Below are 22,561 nucleotides of genomic sequence, written 5' to 3'. Positions count from 1 at the left end.
AATAGACAATCATTGCCTCAAACACTAGACATTCCTCCTCCTCGCTGTAGTTTTTGTGTTCTGAATTTTAACATCCTTTTTTGCTTTTTCTTTTTTTTTTTTTTTTTTCTACAAAACAAGTGCGGAAACTCTGCAAGCGACTATTGAAAAATGATCACAGAAACACTTTTAGTCACAGCTCGGCTTAAGTATCCTATTCATTTTAATGTACAAAGCACTTTGGGATATAAAATAATTTTCATTTTCATTTTTAAATTAAAGATTACTACACATTCTGTGCTCAAATCTAATTTTTTTAAGTTGATATAGAACTTGTTCGAGTTGTAGAAATTAGGAATGAGAAGTGCATTTCTGCTGTATTAATTCTGCAGCAGAAAATGCATTTCTACAAAATATGTGGATTGGTCAATTCTACTGAAACTTTTTAAAAATAGATTTACAGTTTCCATCAGAATCCAATACACATCAACATTGCACTGATGCACAATTTATTGTGTTTTGCAATGCACACTTCCTATTGTGTCAGCTCACATTAAAATGTGCATTGGTTCTCCTTAATGAGCATCATAATTAGAGATGCAAACTGACTTTTCTATACAAATAGCATTGACTTGATACTGAACCAGTCAAACTTTGTAGCTTCAGACTTTGTCTGGCCCATTTTCAAATCAGCAAAATTTGCATTTCATTTGCATACAAAAGTCATTGTAAAAGTTTTTTTTTGCATCTCATTAGGCATCTCTTATCACATAAATCAATCACAATGACCCAAGGACCTTTATTAATACCATGTCCCACTCCCATTGCTAAGGTTACAAACCCATCTGCAATAATTAAACGAATGATCAACGATAATTCACGATTTTTTTGAATGATGGTATAGCGCAGGATTCTGTACATGCTGTTACGATATGATCGTTCAAATATAATCCACCAATAATGTACACACACTAGATAGGATCGTTTAAACAATGCAAGAATTGACGTTCACCAGAGAAACTGTACCGCAGAACCATCCACGATCACTGAACGACCACACACACAATAGATAGTAAACAATCATCAATCAGATTCACAGGGACGGTCGTTCGTTTCCAGCGACATTCCTCATTCATTGACGTCATTGTGCAGTTTTTTTGTTAACGATTATCGGACGATCGGTTGGTAATGGTTTGTTTCCAACAACAATTATTGCACGTGTGCACATATATGCCTAATTTATAGATGTCGGCCAGGACATTATTTGCATGGAGTTTGCAGGTTCTCCCCGTGTCTGCTTGGGTTTCCTCTGGGTACTCCCGTTTCCTCCCACATTCCAAAAACATGCAGTTAGGTTAATTGGCTTACCCCCAAAAAATGTACCTTATACTACATTAATGACATATGACTCTGGTAGGGACAATAGATTGTGAGCTCCTTTGAGGGACAGCTAGTGTCAAGACTATGGACTTTGTACAGTGCTGCGTAATAAAATGGCGCTATATAAATATTGTGTAATAATATTAATAATAATCTCCATCTCTACAGTAAGAGTGATATACATCTAACTTAAAGCTGAGCTCCAGCCTTAGCTTCTGTCCTGTACTGAATTTGTATAATTTGATTTCCCAGCACAGTGAGAGCTTTTCACAGTGTTCATTACAAGGTTAATTTTAAATAGAACCTGCATCAATACCTGGCAATATGGCATCAAGTAATATCCATCCCTTTCTTCCCCAATCTCAGGCCCCCTTTAACATGTGTGGTTTCAAAATGCGTGGCAAGCTGCTCCTTGGCATAGCAAAGGTGCTTTGCACCTATGGGCAGCAAACCACACCGCACGTTAATTAAGGTTGTCCTTGCATTTGTGGTTGCAGTGCAGTTCTTCCTCCAGGGAAGGAAACGCAACCACACAGCCAGAAGCGATATATATCTCGACTAGGAATGCCACAATCAACCACAACTACAATGCAAATGTGTTGACAAAATGGTTCTCAATCTCTCCAATACAGTTTCAGTCTTTCATTTATTGGATTTCAGTTCTTTCTGTTTTTGTCACCACATTTTCCTGTTTTCAAGAAGCTATCTCTACAAGACCATGCCATGAACTCCCACCAGCTATGATCTGTCTGCATTGTACAGTTCAGAGTCTCAGTGACGTCCTAATCATTTAATTTGCATATTGATAAAGGAGTAGAGGAATTAAGGAGGGCAAAAATACTTTTTGAAAATGTTATATTGTATTCATCACAACATTTTTTTAAAGACAAAGGCAATCTTTAAATATTACCAAATGTCAAACTTGTTTACAAATGTTTTGTTCATCAGCGTTTTAAATGTAATTCTATTTTTTATCATTGTGCTTAACTTAGTAGGTAATGCAGGAATTTTGTACTAACTGCGGCTCTGACAAACGTTTTATTCAGCTGCATCAATAGAAGGCCAGCAGTCACCCTCCAGGAACGTTCTGCTTCCTGTTTCTGCTGTACTTTACGCACATTCTGGCATTTAGAGAATGAAAGTATCTGCACACAGCCCAGCTGGTATGGGAACAAAATATTAGCAGAGAGGAGGCAAAACTTTCTATCATAATGGTGTGTGTTAGATTTTCCGTTTTTGTTGCTTTAGCCCCTAAGAACTCTTGGCAGCTCATAGGTATAATTGTGTTTATTTACCAACGGCATGTAGGCCACTGGCTAAGGGCTAATTCACACGGGCAGTGAAGTTGCAGAGTATTTACCACTTCCTCGTGTTAGTAAACACTGCCCCATAAGGACAGAATAGGGATTGCAGTGAGTGGTACCAGTACCAATCACTGCCGCCAGCTGCACATGTGCAGATACTGGTTCTTTATAAACCACCAAATGCTGTGTGAGTGCTTGAGGCAGCTGGCAAAGTGCCAGCTGAAAGGAGCCATGCAAAAACACACTATGGGTGAACACACCCTATGGCAGAATTCATACTAATTTTTTTTTGAAGTGGTATTGTGCAGTTAAACCGCATTTAGCCATCCTTTTAGAAATACTAATATTGGAGGAAATTGACCTTTATTTATTCAGACCCTTCATCCATAGTCAATTGAAGTCTAAGGAGATGTTCACAGTACTGCTTTTTTCTTTGGAGAGGGGAGGGGGAGAATGAGTAAGCAGCACACCAATGTGCTCTCCTCCATAAGCATGAACTACAATCACCCCTGATCAGTCATTCATTTATCTGCTTTGAAAGAGGGACTGTTGTGCACATGTCAGACAAACCGTTGGTGTTCCGCAAAAATCTGATGTGTATACTTAGCTTTAACTTAAGCAAAAAGAAAAGGGTTAACTGCAAACGATAATTAGGCTTAGCCAATTAGGCACATTTCTGCTAACCTCAGCCACCCAACCACATGCAAGTAAAAATAATTTTGTTTTTCATTTTTGTTTTATTTATTGTTTTTATTGTTGTTTTTCACCATTCATTGCATGTAAATATTTATTCTTTGCAAAAACTTTTACCACATTCACTAAACTAAATTACTTTGAAAAGTGATAATTCCCTTTGTAAAGTGAACAGCACAAAGTTCGACCCACTGGACACCCCTTAGACACCCCTTAGACTAGCCATAGCAGCACAGTGGCTCAGAGGTTAGCACCTCTGAGCCCAGGTTCGAACTTCAGCCAGAACACAATCTGCATGGAGTTTGAACATTCTCCCCGTGTTTGTGTGGGGGTATTCCGGTATCTTCCTACATTCCAAAAACATGCCGTTAGGTTTATTGGCTTCCCCCCAAAATTGACCTTGGACTGTATTAAAAACATATTATTGTTATTATTATTAAACATATTATATAGCACCAACATATTATACAGTGCTGTACATTAAACAGGGGTTGAAAATGACAGACAGGAAAGGTCCATACCCCGAAGAGCTTACAATCTAAGAGGTGGGGGAATATGACTATGGTAGGGACATTAGATTTAGAACCCCTTTGAGGGACAGCTAGTGACATGACTATGGAGTTTGTAAAGCGCATTGTAATTTGTCGGTGTTATATAAAAATTGTGTAATAATAATAATATTAGGTACCAGATTGCTAACCTGGGACTGTCTCCAATCCAGGGATTTTCTGATAAACTTCTAGAGTTGTATTAATGTTATAAAAGAAGCCAAAACAAATATTGGAATATTGGAATTTTTTCTCTATTGGATAAAAATGTCCATTGAAATGTGCAATGATTTAAAGCCCCATGTGTGCACCAAAAACATCTGTATTAGGACAGAAAGCAAAGATTTGTTTGCAGGAGACAGATGTAAAATGAAAACATCCTGGTTATGGTTCCCATAAGGAACAAATAAAGATCTGGCACTGAAGCGGTTAATCAAAGTGTAATACTTTTAAAGCACTGTCTAGGAATAAAGAAATTTACACAATAGATAAATCAGGCTCATATCACACACACAGAGCTGCAGTCCGTAAAAAAAAATGTTCAGTGCCACCCACTAAGCTGAAATGTGAAATCTGAGAATGGAGGCATCAGGAAGACCTATTGGAAAACAAGAGGAAGGAGTAGGGAATTCTCACACACACACAAAGAGGATCTGTGGGGGGGCACAAAGGAGTCACAGCATTGTGCAGAGAGGAGCTGCTGATGACAAGAGCACACATCACACTTCCATAAACTGTGAATTCCATGAATTTGGACCTACAGGCTGTACTCCTATCCCCGGGACACTCACAGCTTAGATTACCCCCAAAGTTTGGATGGACACAAGCAGCAGCTCAAGCCTTTGGAGGATATCTCTAGTGCTCTCAGCGCTTAGCACAGGTCAGTACCTAACAATTACACCACATCAGCCCTGTCCCAGTCATCTAGGAATTTTATTTAAACCAAAAAAAGGACCAACATATGCGAAACCTACTTTGTAGAAGGATATGGACCATAGTTCACCATTGGGGCATCTGAAATACTTTGATGTATTTTATTTATCTGTATATAACATTTTTAACCACAATAAGTGTGGCTGCAGATAGTGTAGAGGAAGTGGTGACCAATTCCAAGGGGGCGGCCAGCTCAAAACCTTTCTTTCCTGTTCAAAGAAAAGGAAACAATGTATTCAGTGGACATGAGTCCTGGAGGTACTTGAGAAAACTTGTGGTGGGTTTACAATGTAACTAAAAAACTTATGGATTGTATTCATTCATTTTCCATAGGAGTGTCGCATGTAATATGTGTTTGTTCTTGAGTTGTATCTTTGTAAAAGTTTGTATGTTCTTCCCGTGTTTCCTCCCACATCCTCAAACCATACTGGTTGTTAAGTTTCCTTAAAATTGGCCTTAGTCCATTAGGGATATTAGACTATGTCTATGTTTGGGTTTTGACATGACTATGGACTCTGTAAAGTACTGCGTAATATGTTGGTGCTATAAAAAGACATATTAATAATAATTTTATAGTAGCCACATCTGTAGATAGCAACATGCTGAAATTTTGTGAATGGGCATTTTGCAATTGACCAGCCAAAGGGAAGCCATAGACTACAGTCAACATTCAGAGTCACAATCTGATCAATGGGAGACATAGCCCAATTTTTAGGTTTTCCCACCCATGCTTGAATATACCTATGAAGACACGTAATGACATTGGCGGCAGGTTTTGTGCATAGGAAACATCTATAGACACATGATCAGTGGTGGTGGTGGAGATGGTGGTGATGGGTAAACCCTGTCCAAATCATCTCCACCACCCCATAGACCCAACGATGTTGCCTATACACAATACAAATATTGCAAGTAACCTACAAAATGTAGCATTTCTTTTGTTAATTAAAAATCCTCTGTAACCGAGTTGTAATTATTTCCTTTGCTTCATAGAAGAGGAAACCATGTTTCCAGTGCACATGTGTCAAGGAAGTACTAAAACAAATTTATGTTGGGTTTAAAATGTAGCTGTTACATACAGAGCAGGCCTCTGGTTTACATTTGCAATGTGTCTGTTCATGTGTGGTCAGCCTAGTGCCATGGTCAGAAGCTAACTTCTGGATGTCAGATCACTGTCAATGTAACTGAGCTTACTTTATTTTACAATAGACAAGAACTGACAACCCTAATGTTGTCCATAAAGTGGACCTGAACTTCAGAAATCACTGGGGCCCCTGCTCATTCCACCTTTTTTGCTCCAGAATAAATTAGCAACTAACAGCCCTCCAGATCAAATTCACCCAAAATAGCAGCTGCTTGCATGATGGTAACCATTCACCAACACTTCAGATTATTTCAGTGTAGATAGAAACTCCTAGTGATGGGTTGTATTCATCTGTCTGATTGTTTATGCAATTAGATGCTGTGTGTGTGGCCAGCATTTGGCTTAGGGTTAAGTTAAGATCAGGTTAGACTGGGTTGCATTTCTTGGTTAGCTGTTGTTATAATGGTTGGGTTAAATGTGGACCTTTCAGTAACTTTACTGGTTTGAAAAAAAATGAATACTCATTTAATAAAATCATACAATATACTGTATAATTTTTCATTGTATATTTTACCATAGTATTTAAGAGTATTTAATCTTGAAAAAAAATTAACATTTTGCAGTTTACTAGATTTAAAATATAGTGCCTATATTACTTTGCTTGAATTAGCTAACATTAGGTTGCAATTTTTAGGCTAATAACTTGGAAGTACAGAATATAGCTGCTGATTGTTCCAGGAAAGGCGGCATCTTTGGGGCTTATTTTTAAAGAAATGCCAATCAGACAGAGGAGTTAGAGTAATTTTTTTTAAAAAGTGGCATTCAGCATCCATAGTGTTTCATTTCAGCCACGGATTTCTACTTGTGGAAAGTTGCAATCTCTTTAAAAGACTACTGATCTCCACTGTGACTTATGGTTATGTACACTTTCAAAGTAGTGAGCACAGTTTGGTGAACATTATTATGGTGATTTCCATCTTTCACCAGTGGATATCCTGCAGAAAATTGGATTTATTTTTTTTCTCTATTTTATAAATAGTTCCATATAACTTTCTGTGAACTTTCTGTGAAATGAAAGTACAAACAATTGTATCTGTCTTCCAAGCTAATTACTGTTAAATAGAACTTCAGCCACTCTCTGTGTAATAGAGATGTATAGTGGTAGTCCAAATTGGGGGAAATTAAACCTAGTGTGACCATTGGGCTCCGTCAATAGAACAGTGTGTGAGCAAACAGGGACAGGAAGTTTGTTATTTGCAGGAAAACCGGGTGAAACTAATTTAATTTAATTTAGCAGATCTAAATTCAGTTGTAATATTATAAATTATTCCATTTTGTTTATATAAGTTTAAAAATCAGTCCAGCTTCAGTTCGATCACTTTGCTTAAGCTGAGATAGTGTCCTAAATTTGCTTCAGCCAGGAGGTAACATATTTCCCAGGGATATTTGCCTGTAGGTAGTTCTTTTACACAAAAAAAAATCAACATCACAGTAAGGAGCTTTGCAGGAATGGTGTACTTTTATGCTAAGATGACTTAACATTTCAGATATGATAAGAAGAGTAGCACAATTAGCATCATTTTTGCTAGAGTGGTCAGTATTCAAAAGGTAGGTTGTTAAAAATGTCATACAATGCACACAAACAGCTTGATGCAAGCAAGGGAAACATTTTGGGGATTGCTTGACCATTTAGAATTTTAGCAATGGACCTTCTTTGCTCATTAGGCCATGTTCAAAGGGGGGGGTCATTCGAGGAAGATACAATTGTGATTTACCACTATGGAACCAATACTGAACCATTGAAGTCCCTGAACATCATTGAAACAAATGATAGCCTTTCAAAACCCTTTTTCTCAGGTGTTTGGAGGAGGTGCAGTTGGCTTGGGGTTTTTCAAAAGCTCCAAAGTGCAATCTCACGTCAATCTGCCATTGAATCACTTCCAAAGACTTGAGTATAATGCTTTCCAACCACATTAGCTAGCAGTTGCAAAGCTGTTGAAAGATTTTTGAATAGCATCAGATGGCCTGCGATCTTTTGTGATAAAAGAGACCCACAAGCACTTACTAGATTGTTTCAGTAAACGCTCATGGATGCATGTCAATACCTCCTCACTGCTCCTGAATTCGGTTCACAGTGGTTATAAATGAGCATTTAACCTCAAGGATGTCAACCATCTGTCTTAACTTAGCCTTTTTGAGCAAAGAGATTGTTCAATGTGTTGGCAAATCTCTGCAAACATAACATTTGTTGCATTTTATCGAACACAAAGTATAAAACCTTTTATTGCATGTCTACCACTTTGACCTAGTGATCAAGAAGAAGCCCAGCAGATGTCTCGTCAGCCATAGTTCTGTGTGTGGCCACCCATACATAGCCCCATTGTGATGTTCCTTTGGATTTCCTTATATTATATATGGCACAAATGCTGTGTTTGTCAGTGGACAGCTGTAACAACAAGCAAGGCAAGGTGTAGTCAGAGATTCTGTACAGACAGGTCAGGTTCTCGTGTGAGCACTCTGATAAACACTGGAAAGCAGCAATATAGGCCAACTGCTCCAGCACTGTCATCCCAAACCTTTCACACTCCACACCTTGTTTGCTGACATTCCTTCCATGTGTTCAATGACTTTGTAACACTCGGCTGTTACAACAAACGGATTATACAGAATAATCCTGAACAGGGATGCAACTACATACCATGGGACATTTTACCAAAATTCTGACCTCCCACATACATTAGTTTAATTTATTATCAATATCTTATCAACTGAATATTTCATTTTGTATTGCGCTGTGCATCATATATTGTAGATGATAAAGGCTTTTTCCTTTTATCATCCTTTCTTGCATCCAAGTGTTGCTGATTTTATGCAACCTCCATGCAGCCACTTCCTGTCTATATGCAATCCGATAATGGCTGTCTGGTATTTCTCAGGGAAAGTTTCCTAATGGTGCCACCAGCAGACCATGGTTGTGTAATGTGTTTTAATAGTCACTTTGAGTGCATGGGAAGCCAGTGTAATAACAATGCAAGCCTAAATTTGGGAAACAAGAACAGTGCTCACAGCTCCTATGAGCTAGTAATTACCAATACTAATGAGATTGGGTATCCCTTGGCCAGCAGGTATTTACTCTTCAGCTGGTGTGCTGGTAATCTCTCCACCCAAAGTTTTCCAGAACCTTAAACTACTGAGTGATATTGGAGACCCCCCCGCCATATGAGCCAATACTGTACTCTTTGATATCTGCGTGCAGTATAGCAACCATTATTTATTGGGTACAATAAATTTAGTAACCCCATATCCATTCCCGAGGAAGCAGCCTAAACTTGCGAAACGCGTCAAATAAAAATGATCTTCCCATAGTGAAAATAGTCTAAGGAGAAACTTCTATAGGGGTGATAACTGTATATATACTTTAACTATTTTAATTTGTTAATATTTACATGTCTTTGAGATGATAATGCCTTTAAAAGTCCCAAACCCTCTCAACTACTTTCCTTCCTTGATTACTATTTAGGGACATAGCTTATACATTCAAATTGTATCCTTGGGGATCCATTTGATATACTAAAACAAGAACAATTCATTATCGCTCTATGGGAGGAAGTTCCAGAACGAGGACTTTCATGGCAAGGTATTATCTGAATTTAAGTTGTACATTTAAAGTTGTGGTTCAGCCAGGGTCCCTATTTTCCCACAAACAATACTTTTACCTATTCAATCTATCAATACACTGCAGAACTTTATTAATAATACCAAGACCTCAAGTAATGCCCCAATAATACCAAGGACCCAAATAATTGCCCCAATAATACCTAGGCCCCAAAAACGGCCCCAAATACCCCCCTAAATCCATGTGACACACCCGTTTCTGAGTCTTTACTGTACCTTGCATCAAAGTAGGAAGAGCACAAAATCCCATCTTTCTCCTGCCATTATCTGACGTCACAAACACAATCATGTGATTTAATTGCAGCAGATGTCAGCTATCAAAACTTTAGCTTGTTTTGGAAATTATTATTTTCTAAAAAGTGAGTAGACTGCCCTCATTTAGCTTTGTAATATTTGCGGCCAAACTAGCCATTCTGGTACAGATATCTTACATCTGGAGCTTTATTTATAAAACAGGGAATCAGATATTCCCTCATAAATTCCCTCGTGGGTATCTTCTAGGTCCATGTGTTTCAATAACAAAAATTGATTCCCATCAAGGAATGTACCAATCCCATGTTAATAGCAACCACAACCTAAATAAAAAATATTGAGTGCTGTATGCCTTTAAATGTTCCATATACTAAACCTTTTTTTGGGAAAATATCCAAGCAATAAATCAGGCTTCGGAATTATTTAGGGAAACACATATTTAATGAGCTTCAAATCATTTTATGCTACACTGCAGTCTATCATTCTGTCAGACTGTTCTGGGGGTTTTGTTCCAATATAATAAATGTGTAAGGATTGGGCCAACATTAATATCAAAATCCAAAATTGCCCAAGGGGTATTTATTTCTATACACAAGAAATGGCACACATTTTACATTTGCATTACTGCAAGCATGCACGTGTATTTTTATAGCCAATATATTTATGGTTGCCTACAAAAGCTTTTATTTAAACTAAAAATGTAGATCCTTTTGTATGACATCATTGTGCTGCATGTAGCTTGTGCAGGGAACAGAGCTGTGGGAGGGATTAAACAGTCCTGCCCACTACAGGCTGCCTGCAGAAAGCTACAGAGGGGGCGGATACAAGACCAGCCACCCTGCACAAGGAGAGAGAACAATAGTGACTGGTCTGTATTACAGGAAATTACTATATAGAAGTTGTTTCATGCTGAATAACTGCAGATATATAAAGAAAATACACATAGCTAACAACAAAATTCTGCATGTATTTCAGCCTTTTTTTCAGCTAGTATAAGTTTGGGGTTTTACATGGTTCAAATTTTTAAAATGCACAACAATGTACAGCATGTTTTTTACTTACAACTTGCTAAGCTGCAGCACAAAATGAGAAATAGGAATAAATATGTTTTTTTTTTGCAATAACACATGCTTGCATCTGCTGCGCTATCATTAGCCTGCACTGAAGGCATGCAGTATGTCACTGTGTGGTTGTCCATGTGCATTAACCCCAGATAGCACTGGCTGCAAGTAATTACCCAACCCTAAGTGCCCATGTCCAACCCTAGCTTTCCTAGGGAGTTAGGGCTGGACATAGGGGAAACTAGGGTTGGGTAAGCACTTGCCACCAGGACTAGCTGGGTTAGTTCTAGGATTGGGTAAGAGGATGCAACCCAAGCTAACTTTGAGAAATGTAAAGAAGTGTAAATGAGCCGGAATGAGAGGATAAAAGATTTCTGTAACTTAAGAAACCCAAGTCTGGCACATTTTGTTCTTCCTGTTCATTCTAGACAGGATATAAAAAGATAAAATAGTCATACACATGGAGATCCACGAACACAGAGCAGAATAGTGTTAGAATAGTATCCCTGGAAACTGTTGATGTTCAGCAGCTGTACAAATGTAAAGAACATTGCAGAATTATCTACAGCTATTTAATAAATTATCCAAGCGGCAAAGCAGTCCGTACTTCAGCATTGACCTTGTGTACATAAGCCGCCTTTAGGCGAAATCTGTACATAAAGAAACATGAAAGCTACAGTTGTTGTCACCTTCTGAATGTACAAATTGCATGGCTGTGATACCAATCCAATGGCTTTGGAGTGATGAACCCTAAATTAGGTTCTGACTCCAGAAGTTAGGCAACTGACAACCAATGTACTTTTCTTACCACCAAAAACGTTTTGCATTTAATTTGATCAAATCTTAGATTTCCCGATAATCTTGTTACTGATATATGGAAAATGCAAGTTATTCTTAGTAACCAATCAGATCTCTTTGCTTTGAGACTTTGCTGAATGGGTGCAGTGTTGAGTGATGGGTGGAAAATCTAATTCAAAAAATCAAAAGTCATTTGGGAAAAAATTTTTTAATTTTTAAAAATGAAAAATATATTTTTTTAATTTATTATTGAAACTTTCTGAAAAAGTGGTTTCTCATAGGCCTACAGAATTTACCAACAATAAATATAGACGCTACATTCCTAATAGGTGTAGATCAGAAGAAAGAATGGTAGTGCGGGTTTATTCAGGGTTGGGCAAATTAGGCAACTGCCCTTGTCCCCCTCCTTCTCCAGATCCCCATACGAGAGAATGGATGGACTGCAGGCAGCTGGAATGCTGTGCGTTTGCCCCTCACTTCATAGTTGCCCAGAGCCCAATTTTATCTAAAGCCATCTCAAATTTTACGACCACCATAAATATATCTAAAGGAAACTTGCCAAATAGAATATAGAGGCTGTCACTGTTGATCTCTCCTTCTGTAATACTATTTGCCTGGCCAATGGCATGAGTAGCTAATAGAGGGTCTCTGTGCAGAAATGGCCCAGGACATACCCTCCGAACTGACTTGGGGCCTCTGTGGTGTCCCTTGGTGGCTGAGGAGGGTTCGGGGCCCTTGTGCAGTGGCACACTTTCCGCTTCCCTATGTCCAACCCTGTGCCTGGCTATTATGCTGACCTTCTTACTTCATTAATTTTGAACAAGTATACAGATAAGAACTTTTTGGTTAGCAATTAATAACTTTCAAGGCTCTGGTTACAATACAGTTTCTTATCTAAAAAAAAAGACTTTGAAGTTACCAACTTTGGTAACATTTGAGATCAGTGAAGTCTGCTAATGGTGATATAAATACAATTCCGGCCATCTCCAGCTATTTGATTGCTTTCAGACCTCCAGTGCAGAAAGTAGCCAGGAAAGGCATTACTCACGGTCACAGCCGTAGGGCAATGGATTACAAGGTCAAAGATCACTTCCTGTGTAAGTGAAGCCTCAGTTCCTGCACTTTGATGTGAGCCTACACCTAATTCCTTTAATTATTTCCAAATTAAGAGTCTTACAGTTTAATTGTTGAAAGCTGAACTCCAAGCAGTTGAAAAGAATTAGAGATCAGTAGTTTTCCACGCTGATATCTAGCAGCCAAATGACACAACATAACCGTGTGCCATGGGCCACTCAGGACATTAAAAGGTCAAGGTTAGACTCCAGTAGTGGATTTTGTGGGAAAAGCTCATATTAATGATATGTAATGCAAAGAAGGCCTTTACAGAACACAATAATATGCTGTTTGAAGAGGGCCTATGTAACATTACACTGTGTAAAAAAAAAAAAAAAAAAAATCAAATTACAGATTTGGTGCCCATCCAGTGCTAGGTCACATAACTTATTCCTAACTATTGGTCCCATTATCTTTGTAGAATAGATTTAGGGGGTAACCTTCAGGGAAGATCTATCCAATCAGAGAAAAGCTTTAATTTGGATCTTTTAAATTTGTAGAGGTCATGTGATCAATGCTCGGGCTTAGGCAGTAGTCATATGAACTGGTAATGATGTGCACAATGTACTAATAAAAGAAAACAAATACCCAAATAGTTTCAAAAGTCAACAAATTAATCAGGCAGCAGAATGAAAGGTCCATTACCTACATTAATACAAACTGATGAATGGAATTTTTTTGGAAAATTTATCAGCTAGGGCTGTCTGTTGATGTCTGCTTGTTGTCTGCATACAGTCCTGACATGAATGGCCATGACAAGCTAATATGAATAAGGTGCCCATAACCAGGAGGAAAATACAGTCCTATCAATCATGTTTATTTGTATATACGCAACCCCCAAAAAAGTAATATAATAAAGCACATTTTTTTCTAGAATTCACATTTTCTCAATGGATTTACGTTACATCATTATCTAATCTCTATAATAACAAAATCTGAATTGAAGTTGTTAATAAATTTTAAAATATTTAAAGCTCATTGAAACTAAAATATAATCAATGAAAGTGTTCATCTTTAAACATATAATGGAGCCTTTACATCATTGTTTTATGGCAAGTTATTATAATTCGCTAAATATGTCTGCTCCCATGTATATATTTATGTAACGACAAACTATGCAAAGAAGGAAAATACATTAAACGATTATGACAGACCGATAACAACATTCTTAAAAAAAACTGAAAATCAACCTCTCCTACCTGCTTACTTTTGGTCTGTTAGATATCTCATTGGAAGTGTTCTTTTTTATATCTGTTCAATAAGTGTAAAAGAATGACTTATCAGTTAGCACTGTTCCCAACTTCTCTGTGGCCTTTAACATTTACCCCCGGTATATAAAAAAGTAGGAGTAAAGTGGAACTAAATTCTAAAAATAAAAAAAAATGTGAGCAGGCAGCTCCCTTTTTGCAGAAGGGACTTTTAATGATAAATTAACCTTATCTGCCTGATCACAATTTTTAAATTCACTCACTTGTCCCCATTCCATCCTATTTCTTTTCCTCCTTCCGATCTTCATCATCTTGATTGGCCAGGTCAGGAGGATGTAACACCTACAAACCTGGTACATGGATACAATTTAGGTCATTGTTTCTCAACCAGGGTTCCTCTAGAGGTTTCTAGTAGGAATGAGTGAGTTTTTAAAACTCGATCCCGTAGTGAATTCGGCTTTTCTCGCTTACCGAAAATGTAAGCATGAACGGCTGGTGTAAATTAGCCAAAGGAGATCGAATTTTAATTAAAAAAATAATAAAAATTTGTTGGCTGTGCTGATCAGTGAATGCAGCCACGACATTCAAAACCTCTAGTGCTCTCTGATTGGCTGAGGAAAGGAAATTTCCTAAACCAATCAGAGAGCACTAAAGGTTTTTAATGGGGAGACTGGTCCTCATTTAACCTCTAGTGCCAGGGATCGCACACAGGATTCCCAGGGCTGCGTGAATGAATGAAGCCCTGGAAATCCACTGTGATGCCCAGGCACTAGAGGTAAGTTAACTTCTAGTGCCCGGGGATTGCACACAGGATTCCCAAGACTGCATAAATTAATGCAGCCCTGGTAATCTACTGGGATCCCTGGGCACTAATGATTAGTTAACCTCTAGTGCCCTGGAAATCCACTGCGATCCCCAGGCACTAGAGGTTAATTAACCTGTAGTGCCGGGGATCGCACACAGGATTCCCAGGGCTGCATGAATGAATGCAGCCCTGGAAATCCACTCTGATGCCCGGGCACCAGATGTTATTAACCACTAGTGCGCGGGGATTGCACACAGGAGGATTCCTAGGGCTGCATGAATGAATGCAGCCCTGGAAATCCTCATGTAATGATTTCCTGGAACTTCCGATGGAATGCCGGAGGGATTCTCGCTCATCCCTAGTTTCTAGGGGTTCCTTAATCAATGAGAAGTTTGTTACCCTCGGGTCAGTTTAACAAATTGTAATCATATTTTTGGCTATCTGTAAAGGTGCCAGCCTTCCCAATGGCCAGCAATATAAGGGGCATTTTACCATTGAGCACCACACTAATGTACTGTGAGCTGTGGATATATTAATTATAGAAATGTTTCATGAAGACCTGCAAATTATTTTAGGGGGGTTCCCCTATGTTAAGCTTGAGAAATACTGCTTTAAGCCAATCTCTTTCTCACACAGAAAAAAAAAGCACATTTTATTTCAGATATTTTGTAATCTTCTTTTGAAAACACTTATAAGGTTTTGGACCACGAATGCCTAATATTAAGATAAATTGAATAACATCGAGCTGATTTCTCTTCAAGTGTCTGTCTACAAAAAATAGATGATTCTGTGCAGTTATACATTCTAGAAGACATTGAATAGACCATACATTGCCTTTAACTGTCACATTACATGTTGTAACTGGTACATAATGCACCATTAGAGTAAATTAACTTCAATTTGCAATTTGGCGTTTAACTATACCAATTGGTAATTAAACTGTTTTCTATTATCTGACTTCCTTTAGTAAATAGTGACACGGTGGCTAAGTAACGTTACAATGAGAAAACCATTGACTTTACAATTGAAACGTTTTTTATATTACAGTTCTTGTTATTTAGATTTGCAGATGTCTGGGAAGGTATTGCTGAATAAGCTGATGGGGCCAGAGTAATAGGTTTGAAGCAGAGAATACAGAATAGATTTCTCTCTGGAAATTATTTCTCTATATAAGCTCCTAAAAAGCTTGTTGTATGGAGTGACATCATATAAAGAAGTTTTAGGAAAACACAATTAGGCTCTAATTCCTAAAGAGTTGGGTTACATTTAAAATAATTTGTGTCCATTTTTTTTTAACTTTATTTACTCTTTAGCTGGGAGTCAACTGAAATGTTATCTTGGTTGCCTTCCAGCACATAAAGGGTATAGCAGTATCATATACGAGAGCCCTATAGGTGAGAAAAATGTGGATAACAAGGGCCTGTGTCGTCTGATATGACAAGAGATAGTGTGTTATCAGTATAGGATCAGAACAATGGTAGGTAGCAGTTATCAGACCTCAAGGCACCTCTCAAGCTGCGTTCACACTTCCAATTATAGTCGTTGGAAAGGATCTTTCACAATGTTTTCGAACAACTATGCACTGCATGATGGATGATGCAACGAGTGATGTACATACAGCACTGTTCTGCTCTATGCAGAGGGGAGGGGGAGAACGATGGAGCGGCACCCCGCTGTGCTCTCTCCCCCTTTTCTTGCATTACGATCGTTCGTCGTTCACCGTGGATCCGCCAGGACGGTCGTTCAGGCAATAAACGATGCGCGCTGTAGACACTTCAGATTCTCATCCAATATCAGACCTGCGCTGATTATCAGGCGAGATCCATTGGAAGTGTATACGTAACTTTAGCCTTGTCTTTCATCCTCAAAGTAAACCTTCCGCCAGAAAGTCCAATTTTTTTTGCAGCCACTTCCACTACCCCTAGCCCAACCCCTCTCTTTTACAAATTTACAAATTATGTTCAGCCCTCCAAAAGTGTAAATAAATAAACAACTTACCTTGGCCTGATGGGTATGTAGGTAATAGGTAATAGCACCGGTCAGCCAGTTGGGAGCTCAAAATCCCACAAGATCTCACCCTTGGTAATGTATAGATTGCATTCTCATGGGATTTCAACTCCTGGCCACCACCCAGAGGTGTCAAAGATAAGTTTTTTGTTTTGTTTCTTTATGAACAAGGTCAAGACATTTTGTACCCAAACTTCATAAAGCCAGCCCTTGAGGAATTTTAGTTCTGCAAATCAAGAATACTAGCCACCTAGTCAACCTCCCATAATGAATTGATCATCCTGGGGGCTTTATAAATAACTAAGCAATCCAGATGCAGGAGAGGAAAACTTTCTCCATGGGCTTCTGAAAAAATGCGGAGAAAAGAATATGCAGGTAAATGTAACTAAAAGCTATATTTCACCCTCCAACCCTGTGCTGGGCAATGCCCATTGTTTTCCCTAAAGGTCAATTACCAGCAATACCTATCATGAGGCCACAAACACTGCTTTGTAAGGAGACAGTGGGCACAAAGGGCCTGATATAATAAAGCTCTCCAGGGCTGGAGAAAATACACTTTCATCAGTGAACCTGGGTGATCGAGCATACCTAGAATAGGTCTTGTCCAGGAATGAAAACATTTGCTAACAAATAGCTAATGCCATTTAAGAAATCCATTCTAGATTTGCTGTATCAACCAGGTTCACAATGAAAATGTATCTTCTCCATCCTTGGAGGATTTTAATAAGTCAGGCCTATAGTGTCTTGGGTTTTGAGTGAACATGGATTGGGTGAAAGGATGCCTAATGTTAGCATAAGCACAATTTATGAGAAATTGTTACACTCCCATAGTATTTGTACACTGGATAAAAAATATATAGAGGAGGAAACAGATAACAGATTCAGACCCATATAAATATAATAAGTATAAATATACCAGATTATTATTTTAAAGACCATTTCCATTGTCTCTCAAGAGCTCATCCGCTTTAGCCATTTTTTACACACCAGTTCATTTATTTATGACGTCATTTTCCAGTGCAAGTCTGGATCATGCCATTGCTTGCCAGAACAGACAGGTCTTTTACCAGTCGCTTTGTTAAATGAGGTCCTCAGCCTTCCCGCACCCACGTTTTATTGTACTCAGAAGCATACCTTCTCCTCTGGTCCTATATTTCACGTTCTATACACTCAACATTTCTATTACTTCATTTTCAATTCAGCTTGATTTTCACTGCTTTCTTAGTAAGGGCAAGAGTGTATATCTCCTAAAAAGACCATAAAAAGCTGTGCAGGTAATGAGGTTTTAAACAGGGTATTGGATATGACGATAAATTCTCCAGTGTAGCAAGTTCATAATCAGGAATGCCGTATACAGACCCATCTTTAAACGCCATGTGCTGAGAATAACTTCTGCCTGCAAACATTTGTCCAAAATCCACAGGGAGATTTAAAAACACTTTGATAGAACTGCCATAGAAGCACAGTATGGGCATGGTAAACAATGCTTCTAAAGCTGCCGTTTTGCTTTATAATAATAAATGTCACATAGTTGCCTGAAGTCAGTAAATTTCCCCCGAGGTGGGATGCACGGAAAATAGATATGATGGCAAAAGATTGGATTAGAAAGGAAAATCTGGATCATGATGTTCAAACGATAATGCTGAGAGAAGTGGCATCAGGTTTTATTTGGATCCTAGTCACATGTCTCTGTAATCAATGCTTTTTGAATTCTGTTTCAACCGTGAATTATGTGTTTCATACATAGATGCCTTGACATGTGATTTGTTGATATGCATTTTTCCAGAACCTGCTTTGCTGGCAGTGTTTCAAAAACTCATTATATATGAATTGTTAACGACTAACCTTTCAATGCTTTACAGCAGCTCCAAAAATGGACCCATGATATTTATTATAATGCTGGCAATGCATTGCAATTATGTAAACGGCACCTACTAGGGAACATTACCATACATTGCATGTACTTCCCAACCATTCAATACATAGGTAGTATGTTTTAACAAGGACATAGTGATATGTAAAAATTACAAATATAAAATATAGAATGCATAAAATATAAAGATTCAGTGAGAAAATGTAATCAGAATAATAAAGTTTCTATAGACAAGAACGAGGGAGGGGTAAAAATACTTGCCAAGTTACTTTTGCTTACCCTGTGCCATTTGGGAATTTTTCCCAAATAGAATTTACAGCTTGTTTGAGCTGGTGCAGCTTCACCGTGACCTGGCAGCATTGATATAGTTTATAGACTGGCAGATGCAACGGTAGCTCCTGACTAAGCATTGTAATGGACTGTTGGCGGATCCTTACCAAATGCCCCCAACCCACCCTGTGAATGTTTATTAGGGCCAGGTGATTTCTACATGTCCAGCATGCAGCCCTGCTTGGTGGTAATTGTACAACCCTCACTCCAAGGCCATGGCCATGCCATGTTAAAGTCTTCAAGGGAAAAGAAGTCTGAGCAAGCCTATGTAGTAGGAGGTGGCCCTACACAATAGAATACAACAACTGTTTAAACACAGTTTAAACATCTAATAGTGCCTCCATGGCTGGTGTTGTTGGGAAGCACAACAGGCTGCACATTGGCTCACACAGTCAATAAGTACACAATTGCAACCAGGTAAAGGATCAGTCTTAAGGAGATATTGATCACTAACAATGGTCATGCGCTCATTGACCAAAGTGTGTCCAGCTTAAATCTCAAATACTGATTTAGGCTAGAAAAGGTGTCTTCACTAAAAAAACTTGCCTTCACCTCTTGTTTTGGTGACAACTCCAAAACTTAAAATTTCTCAGCACTTTCTGTCTTTGTTAAATGGTCACCCGTACAAGATGAGGGGTGAGTCTTCCCAAAAGAGACAATAAACTATAAAATATATTTCTCTATTTATTGTTTCTTTACATTAGTATCTTGTGACTATTTGCCATCAGGGCCACCTATAGCTTTTTATGCAGCCATCTACCCAGTTTCTGCCAATTCCACCCCTGAAAGAGGGGAAGAGACAATTTATGTTGATGTTGATTATGTTGATTATGACGGCTAACAGAGAAACCAGACAACAGAGCAACAAGGTCAGAAAAGGTTCTCTCTAATTCTCTCAGGCATTTATTGTGTATTTGGCGTGTCACCAGTGCAAATCAGCATAATGCTGGAACAAATCATTAAATACATTTCTGCTTTGTACATTATATTCCCTACTTAAATTTTTTTTTGTAGTAACGCCATTCTGGCCTGGCCAATCGAGATGACTAAAGACCCTGAACTGAGAATGGGAGAATGAATGTAGTTAGAAAATTGAAAACAGGCAAATGTTGTTAATCTTATTGTAAAAGATACATAGCCTGTCCCTTCCAAAATAAAGAACATGCCTGCTGTCAAATTTCATTTTTGAAGATTAGTTCTGCTTTAATTTCTAGGGCTGTGTATTGGCAAGAATCTGGCAATTTAATACATATCATGATACAGGGATACGATTCAATATATTGCAATATATTTCAGAATATATCCAGCAATATATAATAAATTATATTACTGAAAGATCATATATTGCATTGTTTTTAATCTAATTTTAGATAAACTGCCATAGTATTAAGAATTCCATAATAATTCAGTCTGCTTGCTGCCCTGTCAGCTTCTCCCATCTTCTAACCCCCATCCTTATTCAGATGGTGGACAGTATTGCAGTACAACCGGCCATTGTAAATGTCAGGATGTTAAGCACTACGCAGACTAGTGACCAATAAACAAAATGATTGTGTGTTACTTCCCCCACCTCCTAGATTGTAAGTTCTTCGAGGCAGGGTCCTCTCCTCCTCCTGTGTCACTTTCTGTATCTGTCTGTCATTTGCAACCCCAATTTAATGTACAGCACAGCATATTATGTTGGCACTATATCAATCCAGTTTATTAATAATAATAATAATAATAATAATTATTAAATCCCTCCACAGTCATAAGATAGAGCTGGAAACAATCTTTCCTAATTGTTTTCAGTGACAGATGAATGAATAAGCACTCTACACACAGTGCCATTTTGTTCTATGAAAAGGGCGGGGGGCAAACAAATGGTACTCCACAGTGCTGTCCTCTATAGGAATGCACAGCGATTGTCCTAAATAGGTGGTTCATCCTGGTGAATGGATGAATAACATTGAGTGATGACTGTATACATAGTAAATTCTTACTGAAGACAAGCAGGGCCATTTATCTTGGGCTCTTATCTGATATGAGTACGTGGTTTAAGAATTAATACAATCCCATCACAAATCAAGTGCATCAATATATTCTAACCCCTATCCATTACCTGGGATTAAATACATTTTCAGGCTCAGCAAATACAACACTATTATACTGGATATCTAATCCAGATACATCATTATAATACTGGATCCCAAGATCCCGATAGCCAAAACTTTTTTTCCCTTAAGAAAAAAAAAACTGGCAGTAGCCATTATAATGTAATAGTTGTCTTCCCCTTTCTTTGATTCTTCCTCTTTAATTAATAGGAGCCTGGGAATGTTTCTGAAAAGCACTGTAGCTCCCCTTAGCCATACTTCTATCACTGAAAACATGGAGGGCTCGACAAGGCGGGTTTGAGGCAGCGTTCCTGTGTGCATGTCAATATCTCGTTAGCAGTAAAGGAGTGGAGAACAAGTAGCGGATCCATCCAGTGAAGGTCTAGGTTCAGATATAGCCCACAAATGGTAATAGAGGTTTTGTGGTCAGTCATTTGCACTTGACAGAACATTTCATTTTGCATTTAGCAAACTAATTAGCCTTCTTAATGTGTAAATGCACTGCGCATAATGGAAATGCAAATCGTTGACAAGCTTTCCTTTTTTTATCAATCAAGTGCAAATTGAGGTCAGTGGAATCAGCAAGAGACGGAATAGTTTCAGCAGACGAATAAAATGAACATGCTTGAATTGATATTGTGGATCTTAATACAATGGTATTTTGAGCACTGATAACTTTAAAGTAAACGTATCACAAAACTCGATAATCCAACTAAATATTTTATTGTAAAGTGTATAAACGTGCTGTTTCTATGCAAATCAGAGATAAAGATGTATGAAGTTATTTCTAAACCTCAAAAGTTATATTTGGTTCCATCAAGCCAGAGCTTACCCTGTGAGCATCCCTGTTGATCATTTAAAGTAATGGGCAGCCTCACTGACCAAGCAAATGGGCAATGTGCTGCTGAAAGTCCAAAGAGCCTCTGTAAATGATAGATAGAGACATGATGTTTCCATTGTGACTTTTGATTGGTAGACTGAGAACCATAGTACTAGTTCTGGCAAAATCCTTCCTGTCCACCTTTACTTACTATCAGTTTACTTACTATCATGGTAATAGGGCCAATTGGTTGATAACCGTAAGGGTGGAACAAACACATATGTTAGTTACTTAAACCTAGAACATTGAGATTTCTAAATAGAGAAAAATATACAGGATGTGTAATAGCCAGGCCATGTTCAACCCCAACCTTGCAGACAGAAATTCATGCTCTTCAAAGTTGGTGTGGTGTAACCAGTTAAGTTAGATGAACATTTCTACCAGTCTGAAGGTTCACCAACTGATAGTTATTTTTAACATTATGTGCTGGTTTAAGGTAATCTCGTGTATTCTGCAACTTGGTAATGTCCATTTAAAAGTTGTTTTATTTGCAGTTTTTATCAGTTTTCAATAAAACAACACTTGGTGATCCTACTATGAAGGAC

General features: G+C 38.2%; 1 protein-coding gene across 1 annotated transcript in view; it reads left to right on the top strand.

The window, feature by feature from the left end:
- The first annotated feature begins 4,585 nt into the window (after nucleotides 1-4,585).
- CYYR1 (cysteine and tyrosine rich 1) overlaps nucleotides 4,586-22,561 on the top strand; it is a 46,716-nt gene continuing 28,740 nt past the window's right edge. Inside the window, exon 1 of the mRNA XM_072399469.1 lies at nucleotides 4,586-4,784. Coding sequence (XP_072255570.1) covers nucleotides 4,721-4,784 — 64 coding nt within the window. The 5' untranslated portion in view covers nucleotides 4,586-4,720. The remainder of the gene's footprint in view (nucleotides 4,785-22,561) is intronic.

This window comes from Pyxicephalus adspersus, chromosome 1 (assembly GCF_032062135.1).
Source record: "Pyxicephalus adspersus chromosome 1, UCB_Pads_2.0, whole genome shotgun sequence".
Taxonomy (NCBI): Eukaryota; Metazoa; Chordata; class Amphibia; order Anura; family Pyxicephalidae; genus Pyxicephalus; species Pyxicephalus adspersus.
Note: the sequence above shows the minus strand (reverse complement) of the source record. Positions and strands in the feature narration are given on the sequence as shown.